This window comes from Dromiciops gliroides, chromosome 1 (genome assembly GCF_019393635.1).
Source record: "Dromiciops gliroides isolate mDroGli1 chromosome 1, mDroGli1.pri, whole genome shotgun sequence".
In the NCBI taxonomy this organism is placed as follows: Eukaryota; Metazoa; Chordata; class Mammalia; order Microbiotheria; family Microbiotheriidae; genus Dromiciops; species Dromiciops gliroides.
Genome location: NC_057861.1, coordinates 319,385,379 through 319,399,737, shown reverse-complemented (window position 1 = coordinate 319,399,737; position 14,359 = coordinate 319,385,379). Strand labels below are relative to the sequence as shown.

Below are 14,359 nucleotides of genomic sequence, written 5' to 3'. Positions count from 1 at the left end.
CTTAACCCTCACTGCCCTGCCCTGCCCTGCCCCCGAAAAAAATTGATTATCCTGTATTTAAAGGCAGGGATAAATTATTTATATGATCTAACATAGGAAATTCCCTGTTTGAGGAAACTCCCTCAACTAATATAGGTCAACACCTTTGTAGTTTTAAGAGTTGACAAAGGCACAGCTAGGTGGCGAAGTGGATAAAGCACCAGCCCTGGATTCAGGAGTACCTGAGTTCAAATCTGGCCTCAGACACTTGACACTTACTAGCTGTGTGACCCTGGGCAAGTCACTTAATCCTCACTGCCCTGCCCCCCAAAAAGTAAAATTAATTATCCTGTATTTAAACACAGGGATAAATTATTCATATGATCTAACATAGGAAATTCCCTGTTTGAAGAAATTCCCTATAAATTATTTATATGATCTAACATAGGAAATTCTGTTTGAGGCAACCCCCTCAATTAATATAGGTCAACACCTTTGTAGTTTTAAGAGTTGACAAAGGGACGGCTAGGTGGCACAGTGGATAAAGCACTGGCCCTGGATTCAGGAGTACCTGAGTTAAAATCCGGCCTCAGACACTTGACACTTACTAGCTGTGTGACCCTGGGCAAGTCACTTAACCTGCATTGCCCTGCAAAAAAAAAAAAAAAGTCGACAAGAAGAAAGCTTCTTAAACTGTGGGTCATAACCCTATTTGGGATCATGTAACTGAATGAAGGTAGTAGTTGTGAAAAATATGGCATCAGTAAAAGGTTATGTCTTTCTTTGTTGAAAAGGGGTCATGAATGGGAAGTTTAAGAAGCCCTGCACTAGAACACTGAGAGCAACTTGACCGGGGTTGCCCAGATAGCCTACGTCATAAGTAAGACTTGAAACCAAGTCTTCCTGATTGATTCTAAGGTTACTTCTCTATCATGCCATGCTGCCTCCCTATACTATGCTTCTATTATCAAAATACTTTCCATTTTATTTGCAAACATGTAGATAAATTAGTCAATACCAAGCAGAGCAAAGCAAAAAAGTTTTAGAACATCCGCCTACCCAAAGAAAGCATACTTTTCTTCTTACTTGGACATGATAACTCTGCTTTGGTCCTTCCCAACTAAAGCAGAAAAGAATAGAGAACTAAGTCTCCCCAATGATTGATCATTATACTCACACAATGGCTCAGGTTCATGTGGTTTGCTTCTGACTTAATTCTTCAGAGGAGTGAGACTTTTCTCTGGACTTCCTGGAAGTATTCCCCAATGGAAGAGCCTGGAGCAACCTTTCTTTAAAACCCTGAAACAAGGGGCAGCTAGGTGGCGCAGTGGATAGAGCACCAGCCCTGGAGTCAGGAGTACCTGAGTTCAAATCCGACCTCAGACACTTAACACACTTACTAAGCTGTGTGACCCTGGCAAGTCACTTAACCCCAATTGCCTCACCAAAAAAAAAGAAAAAGAAAAAAAAAAACCTGAAACAAGTCTCCCTTCTAAAGCAATAATCTCCTAATTTTCACATTAGAGGTATGCAGTGATGTCATTCTGCCTCATCTGTTTTACAAGATTTTCTAAAGGCAAAAGAATTACTCTTTTAGAGGTACTGAATTATCCCTCTGCAACTAATATAGGTTATATAGGAGACAAGACTGGAGTCAGAAGGGAAAGATTTCACCTATGGCTTATGAAAATGAGTTATTTTGCTGGGAAAACTGGAAGATAGTATGGCAGAAACTAGGCACAGACGAACATCTTACACCATATACTAAAATAAGGTCAAAATGGGTACATGATTTAGACATAAAGGGTGATACCATAGGTAAATTAGGACCGGAAGGAATAGTTTACCTCTCAGATTTATGGAGAGAACAATTTATGCCCAAACAAGAGATAGAGAATATTATGAAATGTAAAATGGATGATTTTGATTACATTAAAAAGGTTTTGTACAAACAAAAGCAATGCAGCCAAAATGAGAAGGGAAGCAGAAAACTGGGAAACAATTTTTATAGCCAGTGTTTCTGATAAAAGCCTCATTTCTCAAATATATAGGGAACTAAATCAAATTTATAAGAATGCAAATCATTCCCCAATTGAGAAATGTTCAAAGGATATGGCAGTTTTCAGATGAAGAAATCAATGCTATCTATTGCCATATGAAAAAAAAAATGCTCTAAATCACTATTAGAGAAATGCAAATTAAAACAACTCCAAGGTACCACCTCACACCTATCAGATTGACTAATATGACAAAAAAGGAAAATAATAAATGTTGAAGCAGCTGTGGAAAAATTGGAACACTAATGCATTATTGGCAGAGTTGTGACCTGATTCAACCAATTGGAATTATGCCCAAAGGGCTATGGGGCTGTGCATATCCTTTGATCCAGTAATACCACTACTAGATCTGTATCCCAAAGAGATCATAAAGGGGGAAGCTAGGTTGGTGCAATGGATAAGGCACTGGCCTTGGATTCAGGAGGACCCGAGTTCAAATCCAGCCTCAGAAACTTGACACTTACTAGCTCTGTGATGCTGGGTAAGTCACTTATTCCCCCATTGCCCAACAAAAATAAACAAAAAAACAACAAAACCAAAGAGATCATAAAAAAGGGAAAAGGACCCATATGTACAATAATATTTATAGCAGCTCTCTTTGTGGTGGCAAAAAAATTGGAAATGGAGGAAATGTTCATCAGTTGGGGAATGGCTAAATAAGTTATGGCATATGAATGTAATGGAATACTACTGTGATATAAGAAATGATGAGCAAGCAGATTTCAGAAAAACCTGGAAAACCTTAAGTGGACTGATGCTGAATGAAGTGAGCAGAACCAGGAGAACATTGTACACAGCAACAGCAACGTTATGTGATGATCAACTGTGATAGACTTAGCTCTTCTCAGCAGTACAGTGAGCCAAGAGAATTCCAAAGAACTCATGATGAAAAATGTTCTCCACATCCAAAAAAAAGAACTGTGGATTCTGAATACAGATTAAACCATACTGTTTCTACTTTTGTTTTTACTTTTTTGAGGATTTTCCCTTTTGTTCTGATTCTTTTCACAAGACTAATGCAGAAATATATTTAATGTGATTGTACATATATAGCCTATATCAGATTGTTTTGTCTTGGGAAGGGGAGAGGGAGAAAAATTTGGAACTAAAAATCTTATGAACACAAATGGTGAAAACTATCTTTACATGTAACTGGAAAATAATAAAATACTCTTATGATTTAAAAAAAAGTTATTTTTATAAAGTCACACACGGTTAGATCCACATACATTTCTTCAAAACTTTTATGCTAGTGACTCCCAATACTGTTAACTCTAAGCCTAGTCTTTAGTTGCATATTCCCAACAAAATACTTGATGTTTCCACCTTTTATAAACTGCTCTATCAGTCATCACTTGGGGACAGGCTCCTGTCTTCATTCAAAATGTGTCACCATAAACTCAACTGGGTTTATCATCTTTCCCTGAAAACTAGCCTTGCCCCCTCCCAAATTCTCATTAATAGTCTCTCAATCTGGGGCAACCTAGCGCAGTGGATAAAGCACCGGCCCTGGATTCAGGAGTACCTGAGTTCAAATATGGCTTCAGGACACTTGACCACTTACTAGCTAGGTGAACCTGGGCAAGTCACTTAACTCCCTATTGCCCCCCCCCCAAAAGGTCCCAATCACCTAGTCACAAAACTTGTTTTGTCCCTTTTCTCCATTTCCCTTATATCAGTTTCCAAATCCTTGATTCTCCCTTTAAAGAATCTCAAAATTTCATCCTCGAGTACCATCCATGTACAATTCATATCCCACTTTCACATGCATTATAAAGCTGATCTTCCCCACGTCCCAGTTTCAGTTCTTTCCAATCCATCCTAGCACGACATTGGCACATTACCAGATCCTGTGTCATTCCTTAACTCCCAACTGAAAGCAACTCCTTATTTTATACTGTATGAAGTGTAAGCTTCCCTTTTAGGCTGCCATGGTCTTCTGAAATTCACCTATGATCTATCTCTCAAACTTTATTTGCTACTACACCCACCACATGTACCCCTACTCCCGGCCCTAAGATCTAATGTCCAAGCATGACCATTCCTGGAACACATCCTTAGAAATTTGTTACTTCTGGCCTTCATGAGGTTCTTGGAATGGTATTCCTCTCTTCTCCATCCAACTCATGCCACTCTTTCAATATCACTTCCTCCATTTAGACTTTGTTTCACTGAGCTCACCCTCTTTTCTAAAGCTCAACTTCACATTTAATTATTTCCTGTCATACTGATCTTCCTTCTGCTTCATGAGTTATTTACTAATAGTGCCAACTAAAACACCAGCTCCTTGAAGGCAGCAGCCATGCCTTATCCCTGGCATGTAACAAAGTACACATTATGCAGAAGACTCAAGTATTTTTCAAATGAATTCTATTTACACGCCCACTTCAGAATGGGGGATGCTCAGGAGGATGGGGGAAAGACACAACTGTCTATTTAAAGGACTGTCCATTGAAGAGGAATATCAAACTTGTTCTGCATGGCAGCAGAAGGGAGAGGGCAAAAAATAGGTAGAGGTTGCATTAAGGAAAAATTAAGCATGATATAAATTACAACTTTTTTTTGTTTCGTTTTGGTTTTGGGGGACAATGAGGGTTAAGTGACTTGTCCAGGGTCACACAGCTACTAAGTGTCAAGTGTCTGAGGCTGGATTTGAACTCAGGTCCTCCTGAATCCAAGGCTGATCTTATGCACAACACCACCTAGCTGCTCCTAAATTACAACTTCTAAAAGTGGAATGGCCTGACACAGCAGATAATGGGTTGCCTCTCATAAGCAAAATATTAAATGCGTATGTACTGAGTGATAGAGGTATCCTTATTCAAGTACAGATTGAACTAGATGGCCTCTTAACAATCCCCTTCATTAGAAGAACTTAGAATTATATTCAGAAGGTGAAACACCAAATGGGAATAGTATGAAATAGCAAAAATGGAAAAACACTAATGCAAGTTTTTCAAATTCAGGAATCAACCGTAAGAGCCAAGGAAACATCCAGACATGAATTTCTAGAAGTCATTTCTTTTAACCTACCGTAAACCTGTTGGTTAAATGAAGAGCAAATTATCGTTAACATTCTAAAAGGTGACAGAATGGTAAACAATATACATCATGTTTTATTAAACAAACTGTCAGACAAACTGGGATACCACTACTATCTGATTACAAAGTTAGAAGACAGACAAGGCAGCTGTAAATAAGTGAAGCATCTGGCATGGTGCCCCAAGAAGGCTTCTTGGAAAAGCAATATTAGTTTCTGTTTTGAAACAAAATTGTCACATGGATGGGGAAACCTGCTGAAGGAGCATGATATAGTAATGAAAAGAAGTTGTGAATAACAATTGGTGTTTGCTTCATTATATTTCACATCTTCTATATCCATTCCCAAGAGGTCATATGGTGTTTACCACCATAGTTGAAGCCCTGAAAATTAATCTATAAGCTACCTAAAATTAAATCTGTACAAACTTAATATAACCCACAAAAGAAATTAAGCAAAGCCCACAAGTAGTGAATACGTGGTAAAATACTTGCAAAAATCAACCTGGGACAGTGGTGAGCTTCTCAAGCCACAAGGAAAGAATTGAGTACAAATTAATCTCCTCGGGACTCAGTTTCCAAATCCATAAAATGAGGGGAAGTGAACTAGATGGCTCCTGTTGGCTCTATATCCACGACCCTATGAACCCAGTCATTCATCTGCAGTGGACTATTTTACAGACTTTTCCCTCTGACCCTGGTTAAGACATGCTAAGAGTCCACAGGTACTCATTAAGGCACCTCAGTTTTAGAAAAAGATTAGTCGATTGTATGGCAGTCAAAGAAGAGATTTAGTTTCAAAGTTAGGTGGAATGACTGCATCTTAGAAAAGAAAAACACACAAACTAAAGAATAGTATTTGAAGTAATTTAAATCCTTGAGAACCAACAACTTGCTCAAGTTAATTAAATTAAACAAAGAACATGATGCTGTTTCCAAAGAAAGTTAATTAAAGGTTATGGGTACCAAATTTAGCAAGTGGAAAAACCAAGTTCTTTGAATTATTTTCAACTAAACAAAGGAAACAAATATCCTACAGCAAACTAGCTTCTTAGGGCAGGAAAAAAACGTGCCTGTAGGCTCTCAAAGGTTTCAGTGTTAGCGTTGCCTTCCTGAGCACTAGAGTGAAAATGGATCTCTGTATCCTATACCATAAAATGAAAGAGAAAACACAGCTTTTGCAAACAAATTCAGATTTCTTATTCTCAACTCTCCCTAATATCCCGCTACATTCCAAACTTTTCACAAAAAGGGAAACTATCTTAGTTTATAACATTCAATCAATATTACCAAACTCCTTTAGTCCATCCACAAAAGTTGTGACTGAACTGTTTTTAGTCCATAGCTGTATAGTATTTCCTTTTTGAGAAAACAAATAAAACTCCAAAAGGTGGCACGAAGTACCAGGAATGTACATCCACTAACAGTAAAACATATTATGCCTAGAGCAGAATTTGCAGTGATCTCTCTATAGAATAAAAAATGTCCAAATACCAGAATTTCATTTTGCATTCATAAGCAATACTACAGTGTCAATGACAATCTGGGGAAAATGAGACCTTTCCTTTGGATAGAAAGAGAAGTTGTAACAGCATAAGTAAGCCAGGATTTTCACAAGGATTCCTTCAAGTCAAAGTTAGATCTGTGAAATACTCATTCAGCAAAGCAGACTCTCACATAGACTGTGTGGCGTACATTTTTCTAGAATAGTTAATTGCCTTTTATTAGAAAAAAATTTGACTATTTACATAATTTTATTGCTGTGTATTACAACAAAAACTTACTTTTAACCAGTTTGTAGAATCCATCCAGCAACAAAAGAAACTGAAACCATTTTTAAAAGATGGCAACTTTGGCTGAATATATTTGATACTCAGTATTTTATGAATAAGAAAAAAAAAATCCTTCAAAGCTATTTACTTCTTGCTGCACATAATCTTTTTTTTCATTTTCAGAAGGTAACAGATCCATTTGTCTTCAATAAATATCAACCTAACTGGCAATAAAATCGATTCCATGGACCAGAGATGCACGAAAGAGCAGCGCTGGCTAATTATTCCTGTAGTCCAATGAGTCCTTTTTAGTCCAAAGAGATTATGTCTGGAATGTTGTTCCCACTGCTGGTAATAACCCCAGCTCACTCCTGCTTGATGAACTAACATGAGTGGCTGCTTTCCTGGGGGCTTGTGGATGTGATGATGTTTCCAGCTGTGCTGCGTGTTGACAGGGTTGAGGGAAAGACTATCCAAAAACATGGGAGGACAGTACTGCTTGAAACAAACAATGATGACAATGATGAGAAAGAGATTACACTGGTTTTAAACGAAATATTGACTTTTACATTATCTCAGTGGTCTCTATCTAATACATGCAGAGGTGAAAATTTTCCTAATGCTTCATAAGGTGGCTTTAATGTACATATCTTGTTCTTAAGTAATGCTTAAACTAAATGATAAAGTCCTAAATTCATCAATGACTAGTTTACCTTAAAATACAAAATAGACACTGAACAAAATACTTGTTCCTTGAGTATAGCCAAATAATTCTGGATAATGTTAACCTTGAGAAACAGAGAAGAGTTGCTAATTAACATGGCTTTAAAGGAGTATCTCACATATTCTGGAAGAGTTAATACACATTAATTTTCAATGATGCTAATTAAGTAAGAGGCCTTCTATTCTTTTAGAACCTGATGGAGGTCAAATCTGGAGTATCAGTCCTCCTTTTCCCAACTGTCGAATCCACTAAGAAGCTTTAAAGCCTCCCTCAAATGCAACCTTCCCTAGGAAGCTTTCCCCAATTCCCACATTAATAATGGACCGTCCCTCTTGGATCTCAAATAGGATTTGTTTCTATATTATAAGACTGTGCTCCTTGAAGGCAGGAATCAACATGTTCTACATACATTCAGTACTTAACAAACGTAACTAAATTTAACCGAATATTACAACCATATCTTCTAGTTAAGGCTGTGTGTGACATGACCCCAGAGGGCCCTCTCAGGGGGCCCCCCTTCTCCGCCATCCTCTACTCACACTCTCATTGCCTTCTCATATTTGCTCTCTGAAAGCCCCTAAGGCAAAAAGCACTCCCACACTTAGAACATGACTGGGCTTCCATACTTCACTATAACAAACTGATACTATCTGAATGGATGGTCACCTCTTCTATTACAACATTCCTAGACCATTCTCCATATTCTCCATTTCCCCTCTTATCTCAAGAAAAAGGCATCCACCCCTCCCTATACTTTGTGGATGATCCCTCCACTTGAGCCTTTGCTCCTATCTATCCTAACATTTCATGAAGCAGGGCACTGTTGTAGCTAAACTTGGTACCTTCCCCAATGACCATTATTACAGAGTAGATATTTAATAAATATGTAATGTACTGGAAGGCCTGGTCAGCTGACTTCAGTTTTGACATATAATATTTACTGACACAAAATGACTAAACTACTTTTAAAATAAATGTCCACTGAGTACTACATAGTAAGAGCAAAAATGTTTAAAAGCATATGACCTGGGGGCAGCTAGGTGGCACAGTGGATAGAGCACCGGCCCTGGAGTCAAGAGTAACTGAGTTCAAATCCGGCCATCAGACACTTAACACTTACTAGCTGTGTGACCCTGGGCAAAGTCACTTAACCCCAATTGCCTCACTAAAAAAAAAAAAAGAAAGAAAGGCATATGGCCTGTCTTTATAACTATAAGGAATAGTTTTAGTCAAATAAAAATCTAAAATACAATGAATAGGGAGATACCCTAGATTTACTGCAAGTATAAAGATGTTCTGAAAGGAAATATGTTGGCTACCTTACAAGTGTTATTCCTGCCCTGCATAGGACCTATTTTTAAGAAAGGAACATTTTCACTATTTAGAAATATCTAAGCTCACCAAAAAAAATGATCAGATACATGGTGAATTTATAAAGTTTTTAGTAGCTTCTCCAAAACCCATAAATGCAACAATCAAGTATTTTAAAAGACAGAAGAACATAGGGAAAAAATTAACTCCCAATTTCTCAACTCATAGGGATAAAAATCGTCAAATGTCACAATGTCTTTGTATTCCTCAAGCCTTAACTCTACTATTAAAGCTCCCTTCTTTAAAAATCTACTTTAATAAAAGTAGTGTCATCCTTCATTTGCAAAATGGTTGCTATGGATGTTATTAGCACATCACATTTAATTTTTCTCCATTACTGGAAATGGGTTTGTGGTGATCTAGCCATTTAACTTTGTTTCTCTTGTTAACCCTTGCAATGGAATGTATTTTACTTTTAAAAGAGCTATGCATTAACTGTACAGTAAGGATAGTGAAACAACAATGTCGACTGGTTTATATGAAAGAAAATTAACCTTCAATATGACCAAACAAGACCATCAGCCACAAAGTTTATTCAATAGAGTTTAGGAATTTATTTTCTTTCTCTAGAGCTGATTAGTATCATCCAAAAAGATGTTCACAATAAGATGCATAATCCCCTCAAGTCTAAAGGATAACCTAGGAATGTACATAGATGATTTTGCCTCAGAACTTACTAATACAGTAATTACTAGAAAGTGAAAACTCCTCCTATAGGGAATGATTTAGATTTCATTTGACTTTAATTGCTTCTAAGCATAGGTTCTTTGTTCCCACTGTTCAAACTTGACAGTCAAGTACACGATATCAAAGTAAAAGAGAGGAAAATCTTATGTCCTTGTTTAACTGAGTTGTTGTTTGTCCTTCATTCTCAAAGAGGACAATGACATCAGGGTGATGTCATGACTTGCAGTGAACTGGATTTAAGTGAGGGAGGGCTGTACCAAGTCACCAACCACTTTCTCCTCCAGAGTCATCTGTGTGCAGTGACAAGATATACATCAGGATAACTGGAGATGGCCCTGGATGTTTACAGCAATTGGTGTTTAAGAGATTTGCCCAAGGTCCCACAGCTAGTAAGTGTCTGAGGTGAGATTTGAACAAGTCCTCCCAACTCAAGGTCAGTAACTCTACCCACTGCACCACCTAGCTGCCCTAGGTGTAACTGAGTAAGAGCACTTGGTCTATTCACTAATTCTTACTAACTTGAGCAATGCTCTCCTTCCGGGTCTTATCTTCTTTTCTTTTGCTGAAGCCCTTAAGGATTGAGCAAGCATGGTTAAGTGCTATGCCTGGACTGGGACAATCTAGCAGAGAGGTTCCTTGCTATCTTAAATAGAACAAACAGTGATGACCATACACACACACACACACACACACACACACACACACACATCAAGGTTGGTCTACTATAATTTACATGACAGCTTTATAAACATCTGTCACTTCTTTGTGCACTATGTGATGGTGTATTTATTTCTACTCCTAGGGTCAGCTTTGCCGGCCATGTAGGATACCCTCAAAGCTACATTCCATCATCTTCCTGGCTCCTTCATTCTCAGGAAACACACACATCTTTAAGCTAAGGATATAATGTTTAAAATTACAGAACATATTCTGAAGGTTAAATTAGCTCAATTAGTGTAAATAAGTGAGTACCAGCTCTAATGTTATTAATACTTGTCAAAATAACAAATTCAGCTCTCTTAAATTAAATATCATAACTAATAAAATGCAATTAATTGCTAAATTGAGGTAACATACCTGTGGATCAAACTGGAATTAAGGAAAGGAAATCCAAACCTAAAATGAAAATGATATGTTAGCAGTATACTTTCTATTTGGAAAATAGGAATTAATTCCAAGAATTCTCTTGTTTTATTAGGCATTTATATTAAGTGAAAGTAGGAGGCCCTAGATGACTCAGTGGATAAAGCCTGGCCTGGAGTCAGGAAGACCTGGGTTTAAATCTGGCTTCAGACACTTACTTACTAGCTGTGTGACTCTGAGCAAGTAATGTAACCTGTTTGCCATATCCACTGGAGAACGAAATTGCAAACCACTCCAATATCTTTGCCAGAAAAACCTAACAAACCGTATAGTCCAGAGGGTTGAGAGGAGTTGGACATAACTAAACAACAACTACATTAAAACTGATCTATATTTCACCTAATAGAACTGGCACATTATTCTCTGCACTACTTTACAAATAGGCATAAATATGTACAAGTTCCCCCACACAAGTGACATATGCATCTCCCTGCCCAAATGTTTCAACTTAGAAACTGTTATTGTTAATTTTTATGTAGAGCATATCAGGTAGGTAGGTCAGTCATTGACACAATGCATTTAAATTAATACAAGCCACGAGCAAATGAATCTGGAGAAAATTAATGATGAATAAATGACAATTATATTAAAAAATTACTGGGGGCGGCTAGGTGCGCAGTGGATAAAGCACCGGCCCTGGATCAGGAGGACCTGAGTTCAAATCCAGCCTCAGACACTTGACACTTACTAGCTGTGTGACCCTGGGCAAGTCACTTAACCCCCATTGCCCTGCCAAAAAAAAAAAAAAGAAAAAAAAAAAGAAATTAAAAAAAATTACAAGATTGAAAGAGCCACCTGCCAGACCTGTTTATCTTCCATTCATTTTCATTCACCAAAAAAAAAAAAAAAAGTTAATGGCCATGGCTGTTCTCAAGGGACATTGCATGTACCATTGTAGCCTTAGCACTTAGCTTTGCAGGTAATAATTGCTTAATAAATGGCCCATGGCCATTAACTTTAAAGGTAGCACCAAAAGGGCAGCTAGTTGGCACAGTGGATAAAGCACCGACCCTGGATTCAGGAGGACCTGAGTTCAAATGCAGCCTCAGACACTTGACACTTACTAGCTATGTGACCCTGGGCAAGTCACTTAACCCTCATCACCCCACAAAAAGATAAAAATAAAAATAAAGTAGCACCAGACAAGGGCAGTTTAACTGGTTTACACTAAGGCCCTTCATGTACTGTCACTCAGGATCTAGAGATGTAAGGGACTAACATGGGGCATATAGAAAAAAACATTTCACCTTTACACATCTAATGCACATAGCGTTCAATATATTTATGTATGTTATTAGCACACATGTGTGTATGGTGTATGCATGTCTGTTAAACACTGTGGCTTCCATTCAAATCACAGTATTTTTCATTGATATTTATATAACTGGTGAAGATGACCAAATTTTAAGTTATAGTCTAATTTTCTGCTATGCATATAATTTCAGCAGCTTTAAATGATACCCTACTAGGAAGAAGTGCTATCAATTTTCAGTCCTTGAAAAGACTCAGTCCAATCCTCTCATGAAGCTGTCCAAATCATATTGGGCCTGAGCAACAAAAATTGAACAAATCCTTTAATAAAACACCATGACAGAAACTGAGGAGAAAGTTGGTACTTAGGATACAATAAAACCTCATGTTTTTTTTGTTCTGCAGTTGTTTCAGTGTGTTTGATTCTTTATGACCCCATTTGAGGTTTTTTTGGCCAAGATAATTAAGCGGTTTGCCATTTCCTTCTCCAGCTCATTTGACAGATGAGGAAACAGAGGTAAAGAGGGATAAGTGACTTGCTCAGGTTAAGTGTCTGAGGCTGGATCTGAACTAAAATATCCTGACTACAGGCCCGGTTGCTCTGTCCACCACACCACCAAAAACTTCATTAGAACAAAACAAAAACTTAGGCCAGATCATTTTCATGTTCTTTCAACAGTGGAAAGAAAGAGAACAAGAACCATAGCTCATCAAATGTATCCTGGAAGAGGAAGAAAGACAGGATAAGTAGTAGTAACTTATGCAAAACTGGAAGAAAAACAAGATATTATCTGACAACTCTGTGTGTGCTTTGAGTGGGGAGCAATTTGAGGAGGGCAGCATTCATTTGAAAATATGAATTTCACCTGGAAATCTTATTACTCAGACAATTTAAGCAGCCTCAGTTTCATTTCTCAATGTTATAGTTAACATTCACAGAAAAGACAAACTTAAATGTCAAGCATTTTGACTGTGAAACCAGCTGGTACATACTACCCCTTTTAAGAAAACAGGATGAACAGAATAAAGCTGGAGGGGGGGAAATAAAACAGTACTTGTACAGTCTTGATAATGAATAAAAAATATGCTGACACATTCTACTGATAATACAAACACTTGTTCCATATCCTATATAGCTAGCCAGTAAATTCATGATAGAGGATATGTGTCTTATAAATCTCTCTCTGTTGCGTATGTAATGTACCCTCAAGCAGGAAGTTATTTCTGTTCCAAAAGCTCTGGGAAGACAGCGGTGATAGTAGCTTACACTAAACATAACATTTTCCATCTATTACTTTAATCTTTGGACCACCCCTGTAAGCTAGGCAAGATAAATATAATTGACTGCTCTACGGATGAGATTGAGTGACTTATATAAGGTCATACAAGTTATATATGGAAGACTTGAGACTGAACCCAAGTCATTTGACTTTAAGTACAGTCTCTTCCCACTACTTCACTTGCCTTCCTTCAAACACGATCAGAATATGACCTGTTAAAATGACTAAGAGATGTCATCTATAAACATGAAAATTTTATTCATGTAATATTATTAACAGACTATCATTTAGGGAAGAAGGGAAGAACATTTATTAAGTGCTTACTATGTGCCAGTACTGTGCCCAACATTTTCCAAATATTATCTTATATAATCCTTGCAATAACTCTGGAGATTGGTGACAATTTTAAACCCATTTTACAATAGAGGAAACTGAGACAGGTGAAAATTAAATGACTGGCCCGGGGTCAGATAGCTAAAAGCTAATGGTCCTACTTAAAATCTAGATCACAGATCCATTGAAGAATAAAGTTTAAAATTTAAAATTACACATGATACAGCTGTTTTAAAAGTATTCAGGAATTCAGGAGGACCTGAGTTCAATGCAGCCTCAGACACTTGCACTTACTAGCCGTGTGACCCTGGGCAAGTCACTTAACTCTCATTGCCCTGCAAAAAAAAAAAAAAAGTAGGTTGGAGGGGCAGCTAGGTGACTCAGTGGATAAGCACTGTCCCTGGATTCAGGAGGACCTTACTCAAATCTGGCCTCAGACACTTGACACTTGCTAGCTTAACCTTCATTGCCCTGGGGTGGGGGGTAGGTTTGTTTTAAAATATACTTTAAAGTAAGAGAGGAAAATCTCATAAAATACATACCTGGCAAATCTGTTGAAATACTGATATTGGTGTGTGGTGGAATGGCACTGCGTAATCTGTTAATGAAGTGGAATAGCAGCATTCGGCAGTTCACACTGGGCACCCTGACGGGCACAGATGTTGATACATGAGAACCCTGTTTTAAACATGCACAAAAATTACAACGCAATCTCGCTGTTAG

The 14,359-nt window shown here is 37.7% G+C and overlaps 1 protein-coding gene across 1 annotated transcript in view; it reads right to left on the bottom strand.

Annotated features, from left to right (window-relative positions):
- Nucleotides 1-5,132: 5,132 nt before the first annotated feature.
- The window catches only part of PIAS2 (protein inhibitor of activated STAT 2), an 81,170-nt gene continuing 71,943 nt past the window's right edge, over nt 5,133-14,359 (bottom strand). Inside the window, 6 exon segments of the mRNA XM_044005597.1 lie at nt 5,133-7,308; nt 7,310-7,345; nt 10,707-10,715; nt 10,717-10,745; nt 14,179-14,202; nt 14,205-14,314. Of these exon segments, the coding sequence (XP_043861532.1) occupies nt 7,156-7,308; nt 7,310-7,345; nt 10,707-10,715; nt 10,717-10,745; nt 14,179-14,202; nt 14,205-14,314 (361 nt within the window). The 3' untranslated portion in view covers nt 5,133-7,155.